Source organism: Tetrao urogallus (assembly GCF_951394365.1).
Source record: "Tetrao urogallus genome assembly, chromosome: 3".
NCBI classification, from domain to species: Eukaryota; Metazoa; Chordata; class Aves; order Galliformes; family Phasianidae; genus Tetrao; species Tetrao urogallus.
The window spans coordinates 66,332,145-66,359,626 of record NC_136815.1 but is presented as its reverse complement, the minus strand read 5'-3'; the positions used below and the strand labels follow the sequence as shown (position 1 = coordinate 66,359,626).

The 27,482-nt window shown below is 39.6% G+C and overlaps 1 protein-coding gene across 1 annotated transcript in view; it reads right to left on the bottom strand.

Annotated features, from left to right (window-relative positions):
• The window catches only part of COBL (cordon-bleu WH2 repeat protein), a gene marked incomplete at both ends in the record, with an annotated part of 147,503 nt that overhangs the window by 99,745 nt on the left and 20,276 nt on the right, over positions 1-27,482 (bottom strand). The window contains one exon of the mRNA XM_079533895.1: positions 7,331-7,537. Within this exon, the coding sequence (XP_079390021.1) occupies positions 7,331-7,537 (207 nt within the window). The remainder of the gene's footprint in view (positions 1-7,330; positions 7,538-27,482) is intronic.

Below are 27,482 nucleotides of genomic sequence, written 5' to 3'. Positions count from 1 at the left end.
ACATTCACTGTTAGCACAGAGAACAACATCTGCAAAAAAATTCACTTCTGTTTTAATATCAGAGAAAAAATACAGGACAAGCTGGGGATGTGTTGCTAGCAGGAAACAGTGCTGACGCTACATAGATCACATGAAAACATCTGGAATTAAGAATATTAGAGGCAGACCACAGTGCTGATAATAACACTAACAAACATAGGCCTAAAGTGGACAAACGGTATCTTTTCTGCTAATGCACATATTAAATTCTCCAGCTCAAACTCTGCTCTTAAAAGGGAAGATACAAATAAATGACTCGTTCAAGGTACAGTAACCTCCATCTACATTTGAATGAAAATCAAAATGGAATATGAATCTGGAACAAGAGGTAGACAGGATTTTTTCAGTTTAGAGATTGTTCAGAAATTTCTACTGTCCTCCCCAGTTTGACACCAGTAATACTTTCAAGCACAAAACATCCCATCTTTATTTATTTTGGTGAGAATATTAATTCAGTCTACAAATATCTGTTTTCAAGTATTTGCTTTATCAAGACCTCTCATTACAGATGTGATTCCCAAACCACAGGTTTAAGAAGTCTGTCATTTCTATCTCTTACTCCAAGACACAAAGCAGGGGTAATAACTCAAATCAAGCAGTAAGGCAGCTTGATACTGTCTGATACAGTGGATATAAGCTATGTCTCTCTACACCTCAGCAAGCTCTTCTCAGTACCAAGGTACTGAAAATTCCCAGTAAATACCATCCAGGATCAGATAAAACATGTTTACTAAAACTGCTGATGTTTATGAAAAATTCTGATTTCATAAAACTGTATCTTCTATAAACAAACAACCAAAGTCAAAATAGTTACTGGCCTTACTTGAAGACCCTAATACACAAATGGTATTTTTATTCTAGTGGAAATCAAACATTTAAACAGCACATTTCCCAAAGGAACTAGCACTTATTCTTGTAATGTGCATACTGGAAAAGCGTATAAAGATTCAAAATGCAGAGAAAATCTAAGAAAAAGAAAAGAATCCTTTACAGATTATTAACTATCATTTGTAGCCCAAGAATTGTCCTCAGCTGCAAGCTGCAGGTATCTGGAAATTACTCTTGGGGAATGCCCACCTTCTTTCTAGGTATATACTGTTGGCCAACAACTGGTCAAGAAGTCTCTGAAGAATGCTGGAGGGCTAATGACAGAGAAATGCAATGAAAATGGAAAACAAGTCTACTCTCTTATTAATGGACAACAGACTAACACATACATAAATGCTGGCTCTTGTGTAAGAGATAAGAAATAGTTCAAGGACCTTCTTTACAGTAATCTATTTCAAGTTTAAGTGAGTTATGCAATGTGAACTGAGGAAGTGACATGCATTGAACATCTGAAATACATGATCACATTTGAAGAGAATGAAACTGAGTGAGAAGATGAAGATTGAATGAGGAAAACATTAACACATACAGGAGGCATCAGTAAAAAAGATCACTGTGGTAACTGCTAACATAAAAGATTAGCTAAACAGAGATGTGTATCCAGGTCACTTCATGACATTTTCAGATGACTTATTCTGGTGATATCCTCAAACTGCAAATGCCTCTATTTTGCAGTGACTATTACTTCAAATGTAACAACCCACAAAACAGAAACACTTATATATATTAAGTCCAGACTATAGGAAAATCCTACACACTCTGATATTTAAATAAACATTCATTATGCTGTGCAGTAGTAAGCATTTTTAATAGTGTCAGTCTGTCTGATAAAGATCTCAGCTTGTCTGCTTACAGAATCATTTCTTTCAAAGTGAAATTTGCATGCTTTTTTTCCCCTCAGCCTTATTACTATTGTTTCAGAGAAAAATAAATAACCTGGCAGAACCACAACACATGGTGTTCTATTTGCTACGCATTTTTATTTAAAGCGAAATGCTAATGTATTGCTGTAGTGCATATTGTGATAATTCATTCAAGTGTAGACTCTTATTGCACTCTAAACACTAAAAAAACCACCAAGAAACCTGCCCTCGAATAACACTTTCTTTTTAATACAAATCTATATTCCATCAGAAGAGCAGTTTATAATTCTGTGTACTTTCCAGCAAAATTATGAAATATGTTAAGTAGTAACAGTGTCTCAATTTCAAGATTAGAAACCTCACCAGCCATTACAGAAAATAAGTTGCAGACAATCACGAGTTGAAGAAATTTGTCCAGACAATGAACAATTTTAAAATCCAGCCAAACATGAGATTTCACTTGATTGTTGATTACAGAACAGGTTAATGAAGGTTAATGAACATTTAATGAAGTCTGAAGCATCCTATCCTGTTTCATACTGCTCAGAATATGCAACTGTTTCATGAAAAGCATTCACCTGTACCATTTAGGAGTAGAAATTAAGCAGTATCTCTGAAGCTTTTGAATGAGCTTCAAAGTGCATAGTATGCTTTTCCCAAAATGTAAATTAGGGAAAAACATTTCAACAAAACTTCAAAAGGATAAAAAACTACATGAGGTTTTCAACAAACAAAATTTAAAATTCGTATGTTTCTAGAGATGTAAGAGTTGGGAGTCCTTGAAATAAGGTTAGTCTTTTATCAGACTTCAGTTTCACCAACTCCACAAATTTTTCTTTTCAAATGCAATACTGTTCAGACTGACTTAAACTGGAAGTTTATTTCTCCATACGTGTAGTACATACAGAAGAGAGCTATCAAGCACAGCCAAGAAAACGGTACTGAACCACCTACTAATGTAAACCTAGTTTTTTTTTCTAAAATAACTTTTCCTGAGGTGAATGTAGCTCTTGGAAGATGCAAAGCATCACTCCTTTCCCTGCTTCAATCTTGTTCAAGACATATCAGTACTTTAACCTCACTGGGAGATAGGGTAGAAAACAATTTGAAATCCAGGCAAGTTGGACCATAAAAGACTAATTCTAAAGCTGAAACAAATTAAATGCCTCTGTATTCCCAAATGTTGAGCTAAGAAACATACTACTTTCTCTTTTAGCAAGACTTCACTGAAGTTAGGGTGGAGACCAAATGCTATGTGACAGATGCTAAACATTCATCACTGATAAGCAAACAGAAGAGCACAGAAATAAAAATGGAAAATGAACCCAATTTATGATTCAGACAAGATGGTTCAAACAACTATTTTTAGCAAAGGACAATATTTCAGCTTCATCCTGATGTTGTAGTACTAAGCTGTTTGACATTTGAAAGCAAGTCTGGAAATTAAAGATTAACTGTTGTGTCAGAGATACTCATCAGGCTGAAGTCTGACTCGGTAAGAGCATGTTGGACCATTTGTGTACAGCTGTTCACAAGTAAGATGTAGCAAAGACATCTAGAATTTCAGAGGCAAAAAAAAAAAAAAGAGCAAGTTCTTTTGGATGTGGCTTGACCTAATCTCTCTGGGACCACACAGAATATTCTATTTTAAAATACTATCTTGTACATCTAGGAGATGATAAGAAAGCTGTACTCTGTAGAATGACATTGACTCCCCTGCTCCCTTCTACTTTCATGCTACATACGTTCACAGAATCTAATTGGAGGATTTTTTTTTTTTAATTTAGGTTAATTTCAAACACATATTAGGAATCTACAATGATGGACTGTAAAAGACAAATGGTAGCGTTGAGAAAGTGAGCTGAAGTCTGAGGCTTTACTCATGTGCAGTCAAAAAACAGAGAACCGTCACTACTATTTTCTCATGCTCCAAAGCAGACCAGGAATCTCATGAAAGGACTAGTAGCTTTCCAACACAACCAGAAATGTGTAAACGCAGAAGGCAAACTATATCATAAGAAGTCAGGAAAGCATGATAAACATATTAATAAATGCTTTCCTTTTGTTAATTTGCTGAGGAGCGTTTGGCTCTCATTTTCTATACTGGATATTCATCAGGAAAGCAAGATGAGGCAGAAGACTGGGTTTGTCAAGCCTTCCACATCTTCAGTCTTTCATTATTCTCCATGCTGAGCTATAAGCCAACAATTACTATCAATTAAATCTCTCACTGCAAATTATATGAAAATATTCTGTGATTATATTAGCTTTTTGTTGCAAGTAATGCATGCAGACCAATCTGTCCTCCACTATTTACTGAACAGGACTACTGACTTATCAGGCTGCTGACACTAGAGGTCTGTATCTGCATTAACCAGGAAGCCCTCTTCAGTGTCACTCAGCATGAATGCAGACAGATGCGTGATCCCTGTATTTGCAGGTTACCCGTAATTTGTGAAAATCACAAATAGAAAAGGTTTCTGGTAATTCTTGTGAGCTTTTTCAATTATGCTCTAAATGTCTAATCATCCCCTCTGTCAGATCTGCTTACAGTTGGTGTGGATCTCCTGCAGCACCATCTATCCTTTCAGGACTTCATGCAGGCCGCATAGAACAATATAAATATGGGTTAGTTGTGGATGGTATTTTATAATTCTATGGGGATAGGCAAGTAGACAGAAAGCCTAACAGTTCTACATGAAAACTTCTACATGTTTTACAACAGAATTTGCAGGGACTGTTTTTGTTTTTGTTTTAAGTGTTTTTTTTTAATACCATTTTAATGCTACACATACTCCTCAAGAACTCAACACTCTTAAACTGTGCTACGCATTTCCAAAAAATAAAGAGAGACTGTCAGCTTCTGTTGATTTTTATAAATAAAGCTACTTCAAATTTCCAGATTCTAATAAAATATCTTTAAATAAGACACATTTTCTCTTTTTCTTGAACCATCTTCCAAGGAAATTTAATGATAATTTTCTGTCCTCCTGCTGAGATTTAGCCGAACTTTCTACAAAGAGAACAAAGTAAAATTGATGACATACTCCCTTTGCTTACATACAGTGAGCAATTTGAAACAGAGAATTTTAACTCTTAATTTGGTTAATTTATAATGACTTTAAGTGATACTAATTGACTACAGCAACTACATTTTTGAACATCCTCTAGTGTACTTCACTGCCCTGTGAAATTATTATTTATTATTTATTGCTCTTTTCTGAAATTATCCAAACATTTTTTTATTATGATGCAAGGGTTTGCAAATTTTTCTATGAAAGAAAAGCTATTTTCCCAGAGTATTCAAAACCAAATTTTAAAGAATTCAGTTCCACTATTGGCCATAACAATACTGAATATTTACAACAGTATAAGCAATAGCAGAATTTTCTGAAATGTCTTTCTGTGGTATCACTATACTTAAAAAGAGCAAAAGAGGAAAATAATGTAGTAACTGAACTAGCTCCCATACTTGTTCCAAACTAAACTAAGCTTTTTTTAGTCTGTTATCTTCTCACTAAATGTTTACCTCTGATGATCTCTGTACTTTGCCCAGTTAACAACATCAAGGCAATGCAAAAAGATGAGAATACCTGCACTCTCACCAAAACCTGGATTTAAAAAACCTTTAAAAATTTCAAATGCTTTTGGAATTTATTTTAAGCTTGCATTCCAAATCCCTTAAACTGTAACCACTTCTAACATACGGAAAATTTTATCTTCTGCTGGTGAGGAAGAATAGCAGCACCCATGAGGACAATGTCACACAGGGCTCATTAGACAGCGCTCACCTCCTACTCCGTCAATTGTTTGGGTAAGGCACCCAATCCTTGGCTTCCAAACCCTTTCCCTTCCGATAGCTACTTGCCCATGGCAGGTGCCAGTAGCGTCCAGTCCCAGGGCTCATGGCCATGATGTGGGAAAAGACCCACTGCCCATATCAGGCATCTGTGACACACAGGTCAGCAGAGCAGTGTTAGCAGCACTTTCACTGCCACCTGTGCTGGAGCCTCAACATGCAGTCCATGGGGGGAAAGCAAGCAGCTCCACAGAACAAGGTGAACGACATTTTCATTGCCTTGAGAGCTTCACGCAGACCAGAGGAATAGCCCTAATGAAACATCTACGGTTTAGTTTTAACACTCATCTCAAGGTTTCAGTCCACAAACTAAAGACTGCAATAACAAAAATACTCAACTTCAACACAAGGGAGGAGAAACGGAGGTGAGAAGAAGCATCTGAGACAGACTGTTTATTATACAGGGATCCTCCCTTTGTCCTTTGCTCCTCTAACTTGCATGTTATTCAAAAGGTCCCACTAAAACACTGCTCTTGTAATGATCTTGGAGTGGATGGTCTTGGTTGTTGTTTTTTTTTTCTGAGGGAAAAACTACTCATACAGCATTGATATCTCTCTATACAAAATGCTGCAGGAAGATTAAAGGTCCTTTCCAACCCAAACCATTCTATAATTCCATGATTTCCCTCTCATTAGCTCCCCAAATGCCTATATTTGCCAATGAAATACTAGTTTTTTATTTTGCCACCTCGTGGTCTGTGAATTTCATTTCCTGTCCTAGTTTCTAGACCTTTTCATTTCTTTCTCTCACTAAATCCAAGCCTCTGCCATAAAATTTTGACCACTAAATGTATAATCAAAAAGCTCTGATGGGCATTACTTTCTTTTCAGACCTTCAATATCATTCTGGCTTTAGGGTCACAGAAGTTACTGCTAGCACTAGCCTCCTCAGTGTGTCTAAGCAAACACTATTTTCAGCAAGAAATCAGAATGAAGAGCGAAGCACCAGAAACTACCAGCCACTGCACAATTCTTCCTCAGCCATCAGAATACACGAATCAATAAACAATCAGTACAGACAGCTATATAACATCAAGATAAAGTTTTACAGGAAAGCAGATAAACTTACATAGTTTACAGATGTAAAATAAGCACACACTCACATTTATTGGTGGGCAACTATACATCCTCCTAATCTGGTATCTGACCTTGGTAGTACCTAATGACAAGGAGAACCTCTTTCCCATTCCATGGAAAATCCAACATGTTTTTATACAGAAAATGTTTCCCCAAAACAAGCAGATGCTTTGCTACCTATGAAAACGTAATATATTTGTGAAAACAGGATCTCCAAATTTGATGGAACATTCATTTTCTGATCTCATTTCTTGGCAAATGCTGTTTGCCAGCAGTACTGCACCAGTACCTCTGTATCGGAAGATAACCCAGCACAGCCTAAGCCTAGCCCAGCAGCCCTACAATAGAAGACAGGGGCCCATACGTATGGTGAGGGTCATTCACAAGAAATACAGTGACACAATAACTGCTAGTTCTTTCCTTTCTCATAAGAAGGGTCCCTTATACATGGGCTTTCAGGACTCTCTGGTACAGCAGATGCCTAAAATGTAAGGAGAAACAAGACAGAGGAACTTTGTCAACCTAAAAAAGGAGACACAAATATCATTAATTATTCTACTGGGAATGGAAGGCTGTAAAATGAGGAAGCTAGTCAAAACCTTACCTTCCTTGTACTGTGCACTTCTGTTCTACCCCACTGGGTAAAATGACTATGAAGTCCACCATTCTATTTATCATATTCTCCTTCATGCTCACAAGGTTCTGATCAGAAATTACGGCTGTCTCTGCAGGTGACTTCTGCTCACTGTGAGTTCTACTGGCTGCAGAAGGTTGGTTTGGTGGAGGAGGAGCACGAGCTTTCATTCTTCTCCTTAAGAAAAAAAGGCAAGAAGAAAATTAAAAATTTTCCACGAGCAAATTAAAATATGCATTAACGAGAAAATACATCCTTTCAGCCATAATCTCAGATAATTTCTAGAAGTTCCTACAGCAAAAGTCATTTTTCTTCACCACAAAACTCTTCAACAGAGCTGCATTTTATTTTTTACTTTTTCCTCTATAAAAATGCACTAATTTTTTAATTATTCGTGTACTCCTACTGCTTTCTTTCCAGGCCCTAAGGTAAGAATCAATTCCATAATTAGGGTATGAAAATAATCATTCTTCTGTCAAGTACAAAGCACATTTCTATGAAGAGAGAATCAGAACTGGGTCCAGTCCAGACCTGATTAAAAACACAGTTGTATTTATGTAAATGAATGCTTCCAAGTAAGAGGAGCAGGAGTGGAGCTAGGATGAACTGTAATTCAGCAATGTTTGGGTTCCACAGCACTATTCTAGTTGAAATACTGTCTCTTTCTCTTAGTGAGTAGGATTAAATTTGGCTCATTGTACTTCATAAGAAAGGGCCATGAGATGCTCAACCCCAATGATACCACTTCTTACCACCCAACACAGAGACTACAGCGCTTTGAAAGCAGCCAGGAGAGCTCATTCTCCAGCAAAGGCATACATGCTGTGAGCTACATACAGAAAAGCAACATCAGCTTGCACCAACCAAGCCACACGATTTGAAGAAAGATAAAACTGCCACAGACTCAAAGTCTCCTTTACTGGCAAGCAGTGTGGTAGATAAGCAACTGCTTCATGCTGTTAACTTCTGAATAGCCGACCTCATACCAAGCATGTGTTTAAGAGAAATTATTCTGATGATTAATATCTGTCACTTCTACTGATTTTTGCCTAGTTTAAGTCAGATTTCAGTGAAATAGATGGTAAAAAGCAATAAAATATTTACTGAGAAATTATTACTCAAGCTTACTGACCTAATTTTTAATCTGTCTTTAGGGTGGCAAGAAGAGCATACATTATGATTCTATACATCATTTTCATTCAGCAAAGAGCATAAGCAGACCCAGAAAAAAAGAACACAGAAAAAGTACTCTACGACTGCAAGGTTTAGTGTTCAATCAGACAAGGGCAAAACTGTGGTCAAGAGAAAATTAATTTCAAAAAAATTTCAAAATCTTACAGCTTCTTCATCAGGACACCGGTGAAGATGCTGATACTTCCATTAACCTGCTACATGCATAACAAACAGCTTTCCCTACAAATAAGCCGGGAGCTCTACTGCCATCTTTACTACCATACAGCATTTTTTTTCCTATGAGACATTTTCTCTAAACATTTCCTTTTTATCCTACACACACCCAATGTGTCATGAAGGCCATCAACTGCTAACTTGTGGCTTCCACTCTCCTGTCATGGAGGTGATGATAAGAAGTTCAAGGTTTTACTGTTTGGCAAATTACCTTCACTTTCTATACCTCCCTGAACCAAACTCCTGATTTATTTACTTGTCTACAGAGAAGAATAAGAAATAAAAAGAAACTGGGTTTGTCTTTGCTCAAATCCCTTTACGCCCAGCTACAGTTGTTTGTAAGCAGGTGGTGAGAGACATGGGAGTTTTGCATAAATCCGTTTCTTGCCAATAAAGTCATCAATATTACTCAGCAGCTTAACAAGTACAACACTGAAAGACTTCAGATCAGTTTACAAACTACGTAACTCTTACCCTTCATATCACCAACTGCATCAATGTAAGCAGCTTATACACAGCTTTGCACAAAATCATTTCAAAGCAAAGCAAAGCTTGTGTCCTGAGCCTGGCACAGCTGGTTGGTTTAATTATGGTTTACCTGTCAATTACTGTTTACTTGTCAATTCCAGACCTCACAGCAAACCGGGAAATACAGCAGTAAGCATGAAATTCAAACAGCTGAAACTGAAGAGACTTGAAGTGTCAGTGGAGAAATGAAAAAAGACTGAGTTTTGAAGCTGATGAAAGAGCTGGGAATGAGTTTGGATTGTGCTGTGTCAGTGTTATTCCTTAGCAGTAACATAAAGGCGCAGTTTTCAGACTGAACAAACAAGACCTGACATCTTAACACCAATTTATAGCTCTGAAATGGGAACGTGATTTTTACTTGGCCACTTCTTAAGTGTTCTCTATATGCAGTGCTGCAGTTATAGACTTTGCACAATTGCAGGTGTAATTCAGGAGTCAGAACCACCAAAAGATGCATCTCCACACTGACCAGTGATGCTCACTTTACCTCATGTAACACTAAGTATTGTTTTTGGCACCGAGCAGTCACAGTCTTTTACATGCTACGGCCCTTCTTATCTTTTGTTCAGGAAGGACAGTACACACCCGTTTCCTACACAGAAATGGGAAAAAGGAATCCAGGAAGTATTCCCACTACAGCCCTGTTAACCTAGCAACAGCTCAGGTGACCTCAGTTGAACTTTCTCCTGAAAGCCTGCAACTGCTTTCCAATGCTTTCCCAGGTGACAGATTTGACGGTTCCAGTGGAAGCAAGATCCTTTCAAGTTCACCAAATCACAGACTGTCAGGAATAGGAAGGGACTTCAAAAGATCTCCTAGACCTCACAGCCTCTTTGGGCAGCCTGTTCCAGTGTTCTGTTCACGCAGTGAGATATGTGGCACAGGTCTGCACTTCCCAGCCACCTTTTTGAGACATCTCTGCATCATCTGAGCAAAAAGCAGCTCAATGAGTCAATGAACGAGAACCTGAGCTCTTCCTCAGATCTGCAAGTGTCTGCTTCCCAGCTCACTTCTGTCATAGCCATGATCCTCACAAAGGACAACACAACATTAAAATGTACTTAAAATAATGAATTAAAAGCTTGTTTTAAACACATTTACTTCCCATGCTACATATATAACATGCCAAAAGTATTAACAAAAAATGAAAGAAGTTGCATATCTTAGCCTGAGACAGATTCAAACTAGACTTAGCAGCAAATTTTGTTTGCAAAAACCTTCCCTATGATCGACACTGAGATACCAGCTAAGCCACTGGCTGCTATTAGCCAGCTGCTGCAGTCAGAAACAAGAACATTTCACACCTCTGATTCACTCATGGTCACAACCACTGTCTGCATTTCTACCCAAAGAGACAAAGCCATAACATCCAGCTGATCCTAAAACAAACATACAGTAACTTCTAATGAGGAATGGCATAGTTCATTTCATTTTCTTCTGAGCTGACAAAATGCACGTTGCCATGAAATAACCAGGCAGAACACATAAACAACCCACCAGCACCATTCTCAGCAACAGCATCAGGCTTCCCAAAATAGGAAAAAAAAACCCACCACCAAACAGAGCAACAGCCAGCTTAGCTGTAGTACATCCTGCAGAAGAATAGCAATAGAAACAAAGAAAAGTTTTACCAAATTAAGGAATTCAAGACTGTGCAACACAAGCCCTTTGGACCTATTCTTAATTAATATATAACTATCAAGCAACAAGATCCAACCTTGACTTTACAATTCCACGCTGAAAAAGCACGTTTGCTCTTTCAAACCAAATTGATTCAGGGAGTTTCATGGCAATGATGGCAATGCAGAGATAAAGAAGAAGAAAAAAAAAGGTGATTTTACTGACTCGAGTTTCAGGTGACTGCAGTCTTGCACACATGTGAACTATGAGACACACCTCATACTTAGGAAAGCCAAGGCACAGATGAAACTGAACTCTGCAAGGAAGGTGAAGAATAGTAAGGAGGGATTATTTAGATACACTGGTTGTAAGAGACAGATGAAGGAGAATGGATCCCTCTGATAAATTAGAAGAGAGAACTGTCTTCAACTGACATGGAGAGTCCTGAGGTACTCAATGACTTCATTGCCTCAGTCTTCACTGGCAGTCAGGCTTTTCACACATCTCATATCTGTGAATCTCTTGAGGGGGATGGGGGAATAAAATCCCTCCCATCATAAATTCAGACTAAGTCTGAGATCACCACATAAGGCTAAATACGTACAAGTCTGCAGAGCCGGATGATATGTATTCCAAGGTACTGAAGGAATTGGCTGATGTGGTTGACAAGCCACTCCCCATCATATTTGAAAAGTTGTAGCTGTCAGGAAAAATTGCTGGCGACTGGGAAAAGGGAAACATCACTCCCATTTTTCAGAAATGGAGAAAGAAAGACCCACAAACTACAGACTGGCAATCCTTGCCTCTGTGCATGGGAAGATCATGAAACAGATCCTCTTCTGAAGAGATTTTAAGGCACATGCAGACAGAGAGGTGATCCAAGACATTCAGAAATGTCTTCACGTAGAGCTGACTGTGACTGACAAATCTGGTGTCTTTCTATGATGAAATGATGGCATTGGTGGAAAAAGGAAAGTTAATGATGCAATTTGCCCGGACTTGCACAAGACCTTGTGACATGGTCCTATACCACATCCTTATCTCTAAATGGGAGAAACATGGGTCTGAAAGCTGGACTATCAGGTGGATAAGAAGTTGGTTGGGTGGCTGCAGCTATAGGATTGTGATCAACAGATCTACACCCAGGTGGAGGCTGGTCACAAGTGGTGTTCCCCAGGGGTCTATCTTGGGTTCCGTGCTCTTCAACACCCTTATTGACAAAGAACTGTGGGACTGAGCATACCCTCAGCAAATTACTGATGATATCAAACTGAGTGATGCAGTTCTCACAATAGAAAGGTACACCATCCACAGGAACCTTGACAGGCCTGAAAAGTGGGCCCGTGTCACCAAATGATGTTCAGAAAGGTCAAGTGCAAGGCGTTGCACTTGGGTCAGGATAACCCTCGGTATGTGCGAAGACCAGGAGATGAACTCACAGAAAGCAGACCTGCAGAGAAGATTTTGGGGCAGATGAAAAGCTGTACATGAGCCAGCAGGGTGCAGTTGCAGCCTAGAAGGCCAACAGGATCCTAGGCAGCATCAAAAGAGGAGTGGGCCAAAAGGAGAGGAAGGGGATCGTCCCGCTCTATTCTACTCTTGTGAGATTCCATCTGGAGCACTGCATCCTAGTATCATGATTTTGTGATTTTTGGTTTTCGGTATTCCACATTGTAACATCATGTAATGACTGGGATTTAAACTGTTAATGCTCCAATTCCGGGTACCTGTCCCTGTACATCACAGAAGTAATGGGATCTGGCCCTTCCTGGTAGGGAAGTCTCTTACTGCCTTGCAGTGGGTGCAGTGGGTAATGGAGGGTGCTTTCCTAGCCATACCAAGATTTTCAGGTTTGACTCAGCCTCAGGAACTCTGTCTCTCCTATTTTATTTGATTTACTAGTCTCAATTTCAATTAGATTGTATTATGTTGCGTTATCTTGCATTCTGATATCATAGTTAATAAACTAAGTTTTCCTCCATAGATTGTTATCGCTGCTGTTGGTTTTTTGTTTTTTGTTTTTTTGTTTTTTTTTTTTTCCTTCCTTGAGCCTAGCTCCCACCTCTCTATCCCTTTTCCTTCCCATTTTGTGAGGCTGGGGGGGGGGGTGGAGGTGGCAGGGGCAGGGACCTACTGCCCCCCTGTCACGGGCATGGATTGATCAAGTTATTTCTGTGACACCTAGTCTGAAGCCTCCAGCACAACAGAGATGTGGAGGTGTTGGATCAGGTCCTGAGGAGGGATACAGTGATGGTCAGAAGGCTGGAGCACCTTTTATGAGGAACAGCTGAGGGAGCTACACTTGTTCAGCTTGGAGTAGAGAAGGCTTTGGGGAAACCTCCTTGTTGCCTTCCCTTACTTAAAGGGAAGAAAATCGACTTCTTACACAGATAGTAATGGGACAAAGGGGAATGGTTTTAAATTAAAAAGGGGAGATTTTGGTTAGAGACACTGGAACAGGTTGCCTTGAGAATCTCTGGGTGCCCCACTGAGGCCAGGCTGGATGATGTTTTGGACAGCCGGATCTAGTGGCTGGCAACCCGTGCAACAGTAGGGGGGCTGGAACAAGATGACCTTTGAAGTCTATTCCCAACTAAGCCATTCTATAATGCTTTGCTTCTATGATACTTCATCAAGATACAGACAATAAGGCAGAAAGATCTCCTGCCTAGTGATCTAGCCTGCAGAGCACATACACTTCCACTTTTCATCACACGCGGCAAAGCAAATCCAGATCACAGACCAACACAGAGACTCTCAATCATGCTTACAGTATACAGTTCTCTCTGCCTAAGTAGAATTTTATCAGTTTCCAAACACAGCAGTTCAGAAAAATTCTAATGCAACGCAAATGCAAAGGAAACACAAACACGTTAGAAAAGAAATACGGTCAAAAAGCCAAAAATAAAGCTGAAAATCAAAAACAAAAATGAAACAAATTCTACAAAGATGTAGAATAGAAACAAGCAAGGAAAGGGGATTATGATAATGCCCATAGCTACTACAGGAGTTCATCCAGGTAGTGCTATGTCACGATCCAGAACTCCAATACATTTTGCCATCTGCAATGTTTCAACTAACTAGACTACACTTATTGCTTGCTCTTTATTGGAGAAAGAAAAAACCAAACTTTCTCAACTTGATTCAGCCTGTCACAGGCAAGATATGCTGACTCATAATACATGCAACGCAGATAGTTCATGCCTTTAAGTGTTTCACAAAAAGAAATAAATTATAGATCTAAAATATGTGACTCTTTATTTCCAGTATTACTGCACATTTCTTAATGTTTTATAATATTAGGAAAATATTATACTTGCTAAACAGCTCAGACTAAATTAACTAAATTATTAATTAACTGAATTATTCCTGTGCTGATAAGCTCTGGAAAAGCTAAGGTTGCTCCTAATGCTTTATTTCCCCATATTTAAGATTTTTTTTTTTTCCTAAACACAGTCTTCACTTGGAATTCTCTGGCCATTATGGTATGTAATTGTTTTACACTTTCCTCTTTTCAAACATTTATCTGAATTTTGTATTATTTTTAAAAGACCATTCCATTTTTAAGGAAGGCTCACACTGACAGATATGATGAAAATGGTTTCCTTGAGGGCATGATAAAGTCACCCAAAATAGACAAGAAAAAATAATTTGTTTCTGGCAAAGAAATTAAAGTTATTTAATTATATTTTTGATCTTCCATTAGATTCTGCTGATGAGAAACCCTACAGCTTTATGTATTTTAAAAATAAAGTGTTAATGCCAGGAGGAAAAAAAAAAAAAAAGTCCAAGAAATAAGATGAGTGAGAGCACTGTGGAGGAGGAAGCATGGATTAAGTACATGGCTATGCTTCCCTGAAGGTGAAGTTAAAGGAAAATAAAAACCCAGCTGAGATGACATACAGTTTAACAGAAGTAGTTCCTAGCATTGCAGCTCCAGTTTCAATCTTTTCGCAGGCTTAAGCAATAGAAATCAATCATTAAAATGTATAAAACGTGCTGTAGTTTTCTGGTCTCATACATGCAAGCAAAAGTGATTGTTCTGAATTTGCTCCCAGGGATGTATCCTCAGATCTGGCCCACTTCAGCAAGAGACTGAGGTGTACCTTCACCAGCAGAGCTTTGGCCACAGCATGAGTACTGCCTACTGCTCCTGCCATGGCTCAGCCTCCTGCACTGGTGCTGCTTCACTCAAACGGCAAGGACCAAGCGAGACCAAACTGTCAGTGCACAGGTTGCTGTCCTCAGGTTTGTGGGACTTATAAATCCCCCACGCCTTTAATGAAGCACACCCTATCTTCTAGTAAAAGCCCGATCCTTCTCCCAGTCACAGGTGTGGCCCTTTGTACACCAGTAGAACAAAGCTCACCTAGCACAGTCTCATGGCTGCTCAAAAAGTAATGGCTCCTATTTTATTATGTTGGCCCACAACACTAGAGGCAAATATTGGTGGTATGGCAATAGAGGTTGAACCTTCCTGCCAAAATTCCATTACATTTTGTTTCTGTTGGAGAGATGGCAGCAGAGGCAGTCTGATAAAATGTGTATGACATGAAGGTGCGTAAGAAGCAAAAGTACGTCACTGAATTCCTCCATGTGGAAAAAAGAGCAGTGATACTGAATCTTTATGGAGACCAAATAGTGGATGTGAAAACAATGATGCAGTGGTGGTGGGTTTCAGCAGTGCTGACAGTAATGTGAAAGACAAGTCATGTTTCAGATAGCCACGCACAGCTGTCACACCACAAAATAAAGAGTGTCTCAATCAGCTCATCTGCACTGGTCAGTGGATGATAACAAGGAACTGTGTATGGAGCTGAAAATTGGCTGCAATGCATCTGAAGCAATGATGATCACGTTGAAATATCACAAAGTTTACACCAGCTGGGTCCCACAAAAGCTCAAACACGAACAGAAAGGACATCGTATGCAAGTTTGTCAGGACCTACTGAACCAATACAGTGCTGAAGGCGATGATTCCATGGACCATATCGTTACTGGTAGTAACGCTGTAACAGGATGGAAAGTACCATGATGATAGCAGGGTGGCAAATACATGTGCTCATCCTCATTTGCTGCAGCCAAAGTACAGCAGCCACAGATGCAGAAAAGAAAGGAAAGAGCTGCTTACATTCGGAAGGTCTCAGGTACACAGGTATCTACAGCAAGAGACACCCTCACCACCCCCTGCCAATCCTTAAATAAGGTCTGGGAAGGAGTGGACCCTTGCTTAACCCTTTCCAGTCACTGCTTGCACATGTTTGTAACACCTACGAATCACAGATATACTAGGAAGCCTGACAGAGCTACCTGTATTATTTCCAAAAACAAAATAAAATACATACACAAGCCCTAGTGAAAGCCTTTCAAAAGCAGCCAAATCCCAGCATCTGGGATGCCTGCTGCAGTAATGGAAACAGTGCTCTAATAAGCACTGCAAGATCTGGCCTAAAAGCTGTATCACAGGACTTTAGAGATACCGTCTGTCTTCGGTGTGTGCGGAAGATCATACTACAAGCTGGTGCCTTTGAGCTCAATTCCACCATCTTCATTCACGCTTGTGAACAGGAGTGAAATGGGAGAGGAGCTAATGCTGGTATTTGCCTCATCTGTTGAAATACATCTTAAACAAAAACAGAAGTCCTTCGTGGCTAAAGGCAAGGAAGCATTGAAAGTACTTATTCCAGACTTCTATGATCTAAACTACAGCATTATCACATACCTGTGTCTGAGATATACTGACAGGTTTAACTCTTTAGCTGGGATATGTGACCTGAACAGAAACAAAAGCAACACTAACCATTCATACTGGAGATTGAGTAACGATCTTTGCCTTCATAAAATAGAAAAATAGGCTACTAGGCCAGGATGGTAGAACTTTTTGTTTCACAGATACATCTGCCAAAGGAAAAAAAAAAAAAAGCTCAGATGAAGAAAAATGTGTTAAGGGCAATACAAATGTAGGCTTTTGGATACAAAAGCTTAGCTTCCAGCATCTGAGCCAAAACTACACACCAGTCTCTGAGTGAAGAAAATCAAGGCTATGAGACTGCTCAAGTGATCTACAGCGAAACCAGCAAAAAACTGTTGCCGTGCATTCGGTGACCAACTCTCTTGTCCTGTTCTCACGATTATCTGTGTCTTCTTCCTCCACTACTCACACAGTCACACTGTTTTTTGCCCACTTACCAACTACTGAACTATTAGTCAAATTTCATTCCAAGCAAGCAGACAAACAGAAAATAAAAATCAAGAAAATACTGAGGTAACCATCACATTGCTTACACTCGTCTGAAACACTACCAATTATCTTCAGCTATGACTAATGTGATACAAAGCAGCCTGATATAAAATGGAAGAACAAAGAAGAAAAATAACTGCTATTTCTATGTTAATAATGCTTAAGCACAATGGCAACAATAAAAAGATAGAAAAACGAAAAATGCCCATATTAAGATCCCAAATAAGACGCATCCAAGATACCACTGCTTACACTTGCAGTGTATTAACCAAGCCTTGCTACAAACATATTCTACACTTCCCTAGTGATCTGATATCTTCATTGGGCTCCTGTAAGGGTGCATGGTTTTGCAGGAAGAAGGCTACAATCATGCAGACAGCCACTGCATCGCGAGCTCTCTGCAGATGGTAACTGCTGTGGCTGAACTGAGAAAACCACAGCATTAAAATATCATCAGCTGGTAAGACAACTAGCGAGCTTTCTCAGCACTGTTCATGAAGATGTAGCCAGGTTCATGCTGGCTAACTGGATTCTTCCTCACCAGGCTCACCTGTGGGAATATGCTGGCAAGAAAACAAAGCCAAGAGCACTTCTAATTGGGCTGACATCAACACTGGCATTGTGTCCTCTGCATGTTCTGGGCAAACATGCATCCTGCCAACATGCTCTTTCTCCTACTGCCAGCTGGCTCTTTGCAAGGACACAATAATTCTCATCTTGTTGCCTGTGATTGGTGCCACAATGCATCCTGAGCTCTCTAGCAAAACTCCGAAGTCTGGAAATGTGATGCTTCATAGGTTTCATTAATGCTGAATAATTACAGCAGTGTTCATCATGTTTATTAATAGCAAGCCAATGAAAAGCAGTGAAAAGGTAAGTTGATTCTAGACTGGTCAAAAACTACAAACACTGTTAGACAAACCAGAGGCACACCCAGAAATCCCCAGTTAAGGGGTGTCTTCCAAAGTTACCAGTGCTTTACAGATTTCAGTGTGGCTGTCCTTTCTTAATCTTTTCTTATCACTAATTACTTTCAATATGGTCGTTTAAGTAAACAAATATAAAGGTTTATTGCCTAGCAACACTTATAAATTCTCCTGTGGCAATTAGCATAAATTTTGAGATACAACTACAATGTGTCTTTGCAGGGAACTGATAATTAAAAAGAGTATACTAGACTGCATTCTTTGTGCTCAGAGTTTTACCTCACTACCATCTACTGAAAATTCCCCTCCTGAGCCTTGCAGACTATAGATTAGGACTCTGCTATAGAAAAATTTTTCTTTATCGTCTTTTCACAAGGTATATAGAAGAAGGGACAGAAAAACCAACAGCATGTACATGTATTTCACTACACATATATATGCACACTGTGAAACTTGACTGTATTTCCTGTGATAATTTATAGTTTTATATACGTTTACAAGCTAGTGGGCATTTCAGTGAAAAAGTACCTGACATTGCTATGGAATAGCATTCCTACTGATGTTTTTTTCAATGAAGAATGCTCTTGAAAAAGTGTTCATCTGATGTGCAGATGGGGAAGAATTATGTTCAAGGTAATTAACTGCCTAAATACACACATCTATGCAAAACATTAGTATACATAACCAGGAGCCAAGAGATTGCTGTTTCTCATTTAATGAGAATGCTCTAGAACCATGCTGCTGAAATTCACCCATTGCTGAAAACAGTTCATCTTTTCTGAAACAGACCCTACAAAAACACACCAGCAGCAGTAATGAGGGAGTTTAGCTATCCGCAGAATTAAACCAATAGTCTGTCTCTGTGGCCTCAATGCTCCCTGTCAGGTTTCCCTGCCCTTGAAGAAGTGCTTGTGATCTTGACACACTGACCTTACATGAAATTTCTATGGGTGGGGAGGTTGCAGGATGCATCCATATCTGATGCCCACTGATCCTACGTACTTAACGTCCAGATCTGATGACACACTGGAGAGAAGCAGGGAGACAATTTGCTTACATTGCATTGCCCAGTGTGGAACATAAAAAACAAGAAACTGTCTCCTCTTGTTTAAAATTATTCTGTAAACCCCAATTCCGTAGGAAAAAAAAAAAAAAAAAAAAAATCACTGAAGAAGTCAGAGCCAGAAGTACAGGGCTGACCAGTTTCTATCTATAGCCAGATCAAATGCCCTACAAGCTCGAACAGTATATTTCTGAGAGCCTGCACTCATATTCAGAAGAATAAAAAATACACATACTAATACATTCTTTCCTCCTTTAATCATCTTCTTAATTAGCATTTATAATTTGTTCTCAATTCACACCCTATCACACAGTAGGAAAATCACATGTATCAGTATATCAAAAAATGTTAATGAAGTAAGTATGTAGTGTCAATGAGATAAAGAAATACCCAACTTCAACACAACAGTATTAACTGTGTTCTGACCCCATATTTAAGGGGAGCCACAGTTGCTTTTACTAGGAAATCCCAGTGCTTCAAGTGGTAATTGTTTCCTGGTAACAATTTACTTAATAAAATTTCTTATTAAAAAAAAAAAAAAAACAAGAAACAAAAAAAAACCCCCACAATAATTTTGCTTTCAGTTTTAAGATATTCTGTTACTACCAAGGATATAGGAATAAAGTATTTCTTAGTTTGAATTGAAGCCAGATTATTTTTATTAAAAGGAAACCATAACTTTTGTTATCGTTAAGTTTAAGTCAACTAAGTAAACCTAAATAAAACCTAACTGTAAAGTAACCAATCCTACTCCAACCTCATCTCCAGTGTAGAAGGCCTACACTAGTATACAAACAGAAAGCCTGACTGAAAACAAGAAAACAACAACAAAGAAACCTGCAAATGCTAAGTTAACACAGATAAGTACACTAAGAACACCCAAGCTGAGAAGTAGGGCTCTGAAGTTCTATCTTGATTTATTAAGAACAGAAATGTTTTAACGCTTTTAAATGGCAGCAAAAAGGATTTGTTCATTCAGACTCCATTTAAAATTCCTTTAATGTATCCTTTAGGCACATGCAGTACTTAATGGATTTTAAATCTAAAACCAAAAAGGGACATAGTATCAACCTAAGCATTTAACAGTTTCATGAAGTGCAAACTGTGAAGTATCAATAAACTAAAAGACATGCCAACATATCCCTAGAGAAATCAAATTAGAGGGGAAGGAGCCAAATACTCTTCATCACACACACTCAAATCAAATATTTGATCATACTGAATATTTTAGTGATGTGATGCACTGGCTCAGCACATGACAGGCAAGAGTCTGGGCCGTTATGGACTTTGCAGAGCAAAACCAAGACCTTGAATCACCCCAGGACCAGACTGGAAGCCATGGAAATGTGCTACACATTGTAAATGAGAAATACTAGTAGGAGAGCAAAGGTACTTACCACTGAGGAGATTTAAATCCTACTCGGAGATAACCCAATGCAAACATGCCAAAGGCTGCTCTGCAAGTAGTGATGGGGCATCACAGCAGTGACAGCAAGTTTGTACAGACATGCCTTAGCTAGCTGCAAACACAACACAGCCTACAAAACCAATACAGGATTCAAGATACACTGGCTTACTTTACAACAAACATGAACTGCCATAGTCACATTAGAAACAGCACAAGCTATGCATATATCAAATGTATATCAACAAGTCTGATAGTTTAGAACTAGTCTTTTAACCAAGAGAAAGAGGATTTCCACTTCTGAAACACTGGATGACAGCTTCCAAGCACCCTCCAAGCAAGGTGATTAGAAAGCCTCTTGTCTTTACTGGCCAACAACTTCTCAAAGGCTCTTTAAAAAGCTATTATGTTAGGTTTCTCTTTCCTTCTGCCAGTCAAACTGAAAACATAATTCCGTATGAAAATCATGTTAAAATCTGGCAGCACATGACTCCACAAGAAACAGGGGTGCCTGTCCTGTCTTCTAGCTGCCATCTGTGAACGCTGGATGAAAACAGAAGAGGGAAAGGAGAGCCTACAGTTTCCTCCTCCACACACCTGAAAGGGAGAAATCTTGACATCAGTGAGGTCAATGGGAGTTTTGCAACTGACCCTGTAGACCCAGGCTCCCAGCCTGGCAGCAGCCAGTAGAGCTCAGTGAACCCTCTGCATCATACTTCCCAGCCTGGGTACAGCTGTGGAGCACCAGGACACACCTAGCAGCAGAACAGCACCTGGGAGAAGCCTGCGGCACCAGGAGCAGCTGCACAGCACTGTCCTGGTCAGATCTGCAAAGGTACACTCATACATTCTCAGTAAATCTTATCAAAAACTGGAAGTACCATGCATAACAAGTATATCTAAAAATAAAGTTAAATTTTAAAAAAGGGAAAATCTAAGAAAAAAAAGTTAATGAAAAATGCAAGCAAATCTATCATCATACATCACCACCTGGACTTTGTATCATTTCCGATTCTAAAATGGGAGACAGAGCTCAAGGAAATCTGAGGACGCAAGATCAAGTAGAAGCCGCCTACTTTCACATCACAGACTCTCTGGTCACCCCTCCGAAATAGGAAGGTCAGTGGCATAGTGATAATTGGTGAAATTACCAGTGTGGAGCCAGCACTGCCCAAGCCAGGGCCTGACAGCTGCTCGCTTAACAGATGTTGGCACCGTTCTTCCCAACAAGAGACAAGAACGCTTGACTGCAAACAGACCCAGCATCCTCTCCAAAGTGAATCCTATGTGCAACTTATGGAGCAAACTTCCTCCAGAGAGGTCTCTTCTGCTGAACCTGAGGCAAATGGCATCCAAACAAAACCGCAGGGCAGGAGAAACACTGTGAATGCCAAAAAGTGAAAGGGATTCACCTTCCTAGCTGAGTCACAGGTTCTCCACGGTCAATACAGGAGAGCAGAAGGCAAGAAGGGAGCTGAAAGATTTAAAGACAGCATTTCAAGTTGATGAAAGTCAGACCTAATCCCTCAGCAAGCAACACAGAGCTCCGGGATATATGACAGACCCTACAGAAAAATGCTCCCTGTTATATGGGGGTTAAACTACAAAGCATGCCTAGTTTCCCCTCCTTCCCGCATAAAACCTTTTTTTACAGCACTGTTTGAGTGTCTTTTTTGAAGTATAAGCCTAAGCAAAATCATGCATGAAAGCTCCTTCCTCCCTCCCATCTCCTTCATAGTACAAACAATTGCAAATAATTACTGTTTCATGTACATGAAATAACTTTTTTCATACCCTTACAAAATTCTACTTTCGGAGGTTGATTTCTGCTGTCACAAGGTGGGGTTATTTATGTCACATCATTACAAGAACTCTGCTTCAATATCTTGATAGCCTGTCATCACAACAGACCATATCAAATCTTAAGCAAATGAGTTAACAGTCTGGTGGTACAGTCCTGCTACGTGGTTCCGGTACCCGCAAAACTAAATGAAAACACTGCTACCATTCATTACACTAACCTACCTTTGTTTTCAGTGTCTTACCAGGACCCAGAGAAAACACTTCCGCTGGCTCCCCAGCAAACCTGGGTGTGCCGCAGTACCTGTGGCTAATTGCATGCACTGAGCATGAATCATTAACCCAACAGTGGGGCAGGAAGGCAAGGAATGACCAGCCCTCACCCCACTGCTCACTCACAAGTCTGATTCTGAGTCCTCTCAGATCTACGGAGAGAGATGCTGGAGGCATCTGCAACCCATGAAGTCTCTTGGAGACAACACTGCCTATATCAAACCCTCACAGCAGGATGTACTGCGTATGACAGAGCAGTTGTTGTGCTAGGTCCATAAACATGGGAACAAAGTACGGTGAAGTTCTGCCCGGCCTATGTGTACCAAAACCTGCATCCCCTGCTATCAGACATCATATACCTTGGCTTTTGTATGAGGAAGCATATTCCTGGAAGCTCTTGACATACACCAACAGTATCAGCTTGACATAAGCAGCAACCTCAAGTGCACCGAACACACACAAATCAAAGTACTACTTGCAAGCAGTCCTATCTCTGTCAATGTACAAAGACTTACTAACGCATCAACCTTACTCCAACTGCAGCCACACAACTGTTAAAAGCAAAGTTTACCACAAGCTTCCTTGATTGCAGGATTAAGATCCAAAGAGATGGGGTAGGAGGAGAAAAGTGAGAATTTCATTTCATCTCTGTTGCTTCTCTCAAAACAAATAATGAATTAAAAGCTTAAATCTTTCACTGAATAGCTGGCATGTTGACAATCATGGCAAATGACAGTCAAACATATACAAATGGTGTCACATAACAAGTCTAACCACTTATTTTTAAACTTGGAAGAGTCTGAACAATTGAAAATATCTGGGTTGGGCTTACAATAATTCCACACACCCTTTCCATGTCCTTACAGCTGGTAGTTGCATATGGCACTAGAAAGAGATAAGAAAACTGAAACAAAGGACTACACTCATGGTATTCATGAGAGAACAGTACATAGAATATTACCAGTTTTAACTTCTGCTGGAAAAAATTAAGGGCTGGGAAGAACTCAGTATGTAATACCAATGTAAAGAATTGGTGCTAGCATAAAAATGCTTCAGAAAAATAAAATATTCTGACCTGTTAGTGGTCTCTCCTGTCAATTAGCAAACTTATCCACATCAACTTAGCCCAAGCAGACAAGAAGTAGGCTTTTAGATTTTAATTATGTATTTATGCATGAAAAGAGAAATTCTAACAATCCATAAACATCTTCACAATTGAAAGAAAAAACAAACAAACAAAAAAAACCAACGTTAGCAGAAACCATACTCTGCCTTCATTTGTTTCTGCTTCAGCAAGACCAAACACGGCAGTGTATTTCCAAGTATTTTGCTACTCATTTTCCATATACAAATTATGGCTGTCAGAGGTGGGTATTCTAAAGGATGTGTACAGAGGCCTGCATGTCTAAGTGGAAAGGCGAGTCTTCCACCTGCCTGTCTGACAGGCAGCAGCCAGGCTGTGCTCAAGCTCATGGCCTTCTACCATTCTCCAGGTGAGGTGACAGCAATGCAGGGCTGGGATAAGCAGTCTCTTCCTGCCGCTCCTTCCTCCTCACTTGTCTCCACTTCACCCTTCTCCTGCATTCCACTATGGGTCCTCCTCTGCACACCACCAGTCCCTTCAGTGCTCCACCAGCTCCGCCAAAGAGCTTTTCTTGCTATGCCTGCCCCACTACTCTCTCATTGCTGCACACTTGCCATTTCTTACATAGAATGGGATCTTGCTGTCCCCTCTACAATATCCCTCCATAACCCAAAGCAGATCCTTCCGCTTCTTTGAGCTCATCTACTTTCTACTTCTCCATCAATTCAAATATTAACCAAAGCGTTCAGACACTGTGGGAGCAGAAAGCTTAGCAAGCTGTAAACAGAGAAGACAACAAAAACAAGATTTCTTGATGATGCGTCTAGTGATCTATGAACAGGTCAATATGTAGCATGTGGGTTGAAATGACTCACAAGCAGACCAAGTGGCAGGCTATGTTTGAATAGGCATGTGCTAGATAATCCATTGCTTCTATAGAAAAAATACAAACCAGTTGTAGCAGCTGAAGCCAGCATCAACAGTCACCACTAAAACCCATGTTTGTGCCAAGACCAAGAATGCTATGCAGTAAAAATAATGTGCATCTCTTACAGCCAGCTCACCTCCCAGGGAATCACCCAGTCCACCTTCATTCCATGCCAATGGTGCTATGCACTTTATGAAAGCACAGACAAGTCAGTATGACTCTTTATTAGAATTACTTTTTGGTATCTTCATTACTGACATCGACAATGGGGTCAAGTGCACCTCAACAAGTTTGCTTATGACACCAAGCTGTGGGGTGCAGTTGACATGACTGAGGGATGGGATGCCATCCAGAAAGACTCAGATAGGCTTGAGCACAGAGTCCAGGAGAACCTCATGAGGTTCAAAAAATTCAAGTGCAAGGTCTTGTTCCTGGGTCAAGGCAACATCTACTACTAATACAAGCTGGAGAATGAAAGGATTGAGAGCAGCCCTGTTGAAACACCACCTACCTGGGGGTACCCATAGATGGGAAGCTGAACATGAGACAGTAATGTGCCCCCACAGCCCAGAAAGCCAATCATATCCTGGGCTGCATCAAAAGAAGCATGGGCAGCAGGGTGAGGAAGGTGATTCTGCTCCTTGGTGAGGCCTCACCTGGAGTACTGCATCCAGATGTGGTGTCTTCTGTACAGGAGAGACATGGAACTGTTGGAGTGCATCCAGAAGAGAGCCATAAAAATGATCCAAAGGACGGAACACCTCTCTACAAGGACAGGCTGAGAGAGCTGGGCCTCTGCTCAGCATGAAATCTCTATTTCAAGGAAAACAAAACTCCATATCATTTTTGCCCTGATTTCTTCCTCTGACACTTAAATCTAGCACACCTGTGAAACAGAAGTGCTTTATTCCTAAGTGGTTGTTTGTGAATACCTTCAGACAAACTTCTATTAAACTTTCAAAGCTAGCCTTCATTTAAACAAACTTCCAAAACTTCTCCTGAACACAGAAATAAAGCAACCCGAGCATCCAGTGAAATCAATTACACACAAAAAAAATTTCTAACAGTTGTTTCATAAAGCCAGCTAAAAAAGATGTTACTTCAGTGTCAAACACTAAACACTACCTCTTAAGGCATAAGGAAGTAGTGAAAGATCTGAATAATGGCAGACAGACTCAATATTCTAAACTACAAAATACCATATCCATATTTTTGTTTCAAGTTTTCCATTAGCTTGCTAGTGAACACAGGCCAGTAAAATAAGGATTATAAATATTTAAGATATTAACTTCTCACTCAGAAGAGTTGGTAGTAAAAGTTTTCAAAGCAATGAGCCAAATTCAGATACTCCTACTCAACCTGGGATCTTCAAACAACGCAGCTTTAAAAAAGCAACTCGTAAAATACAGTACTGTCACAGTAATGCAACTGTATTCCTGCAGCCATGCTTACACCTTGCCACCCTTTCCAGGGAGTTAGAGCTGCTTGAACACCACTTTCTGAAGACAGATTCTGGGTTGTTTCCTATGGTCAGCAGTTCAAAAAGGCACACAAAATCTCGTCAAGTAATATGCTTCTATTTAAATGGCTCACACTTATAGCTTTGTTTCTATTTTCAGAGCCCTAAAACTTGTTATGTTTCGCTTGGGAGGTATGAAAAGGAGAGGGAGAAAATAAAAAGGTGTTTATTTACATTGATACTATGCATTTGTCTCTAGATGTTTGTAAGTATTCTTAATTCAAAAGTTTTTTTTTAGCACAGCTGTAAAATGAAAGCATGTCCAGAAGCAAAGCATGCCCAGGGAGGCAGACGTGTCTGTCGGGGAGCTCTGCTGGGTAGCAGCAAGACCTCGGGTGTTGGAGCAAGGCAAAGCAAACAGCACGAGCTGCAATTCCCACACCCCACGGCATTCTGGCGCTTCAGATGTGACAGACACACACGTATACTTCCACCTGCTGAATTCTGACGGCTCATGATGAAAAACAAGTATGGGAGCCAAAAGAGCCCCTTCCCTTTCATAAAACTATGCAAATTACGCCATCGCCAGAGAACTCACTCAAACCTCAAAAGGCAAGAAAGCATCTCAGCTACCTTGACTGGATAGAGACAAGAGACTAAAAATAAATAAATAAATAAATAAATAAATAAAAAGCCAGAGAGTCCCATTTTGTAACAGCCTGTACAGAAATAACACTTATTTATAAGCCATTAATTGCCTGGGTATGTAAATCAGCATAGTCCATTAGGTTAATTTCACCAGTGAAAGAATCATTGCTTTGGATCTCTTTAACGCACATTCTATTACTGAACTTTATTTTTGAAAAAAAATTTCTGTGTCCCAAACTAAGTGTAGAATGTAAAGCTTTCATTTTTTTTTTTTCCATATTTGAAAAAGAATTAATAGATTTTGTATAAAGGAAAATATGTCTGAGGCATGGAAATTTAAAAGTGATTCCAGTTGTCATTACAGTAACATAAATAAAACAGTTTAAAATGTAAATACAGAGTATCTATGAAGCATAGTTTTAGTATTTAATAATTGCTTTGAGAATGGGAAATCAGTGGCTTATTTTTTAATCATCATATCCAAATTGTACAGCAAGCCCAATATACAATGACAGCAGTGTTATCTTCCTCAAACCCAGGAGTCTAGGAGAGCATACTAATAGCACACAAATCACATCCTTGCGGCAGACAGCGTTAGCAGAAGGGAGGAGAATATGAAATGTGTATTTGTGCAAAGTAGGATCCAGCTGGGAAACAAGTCATACAAAATATGTACCTTCTGAAAAACATTTACTAGTTAACATGATTTATTATTACTGGACCACTCATCCTCATCACGC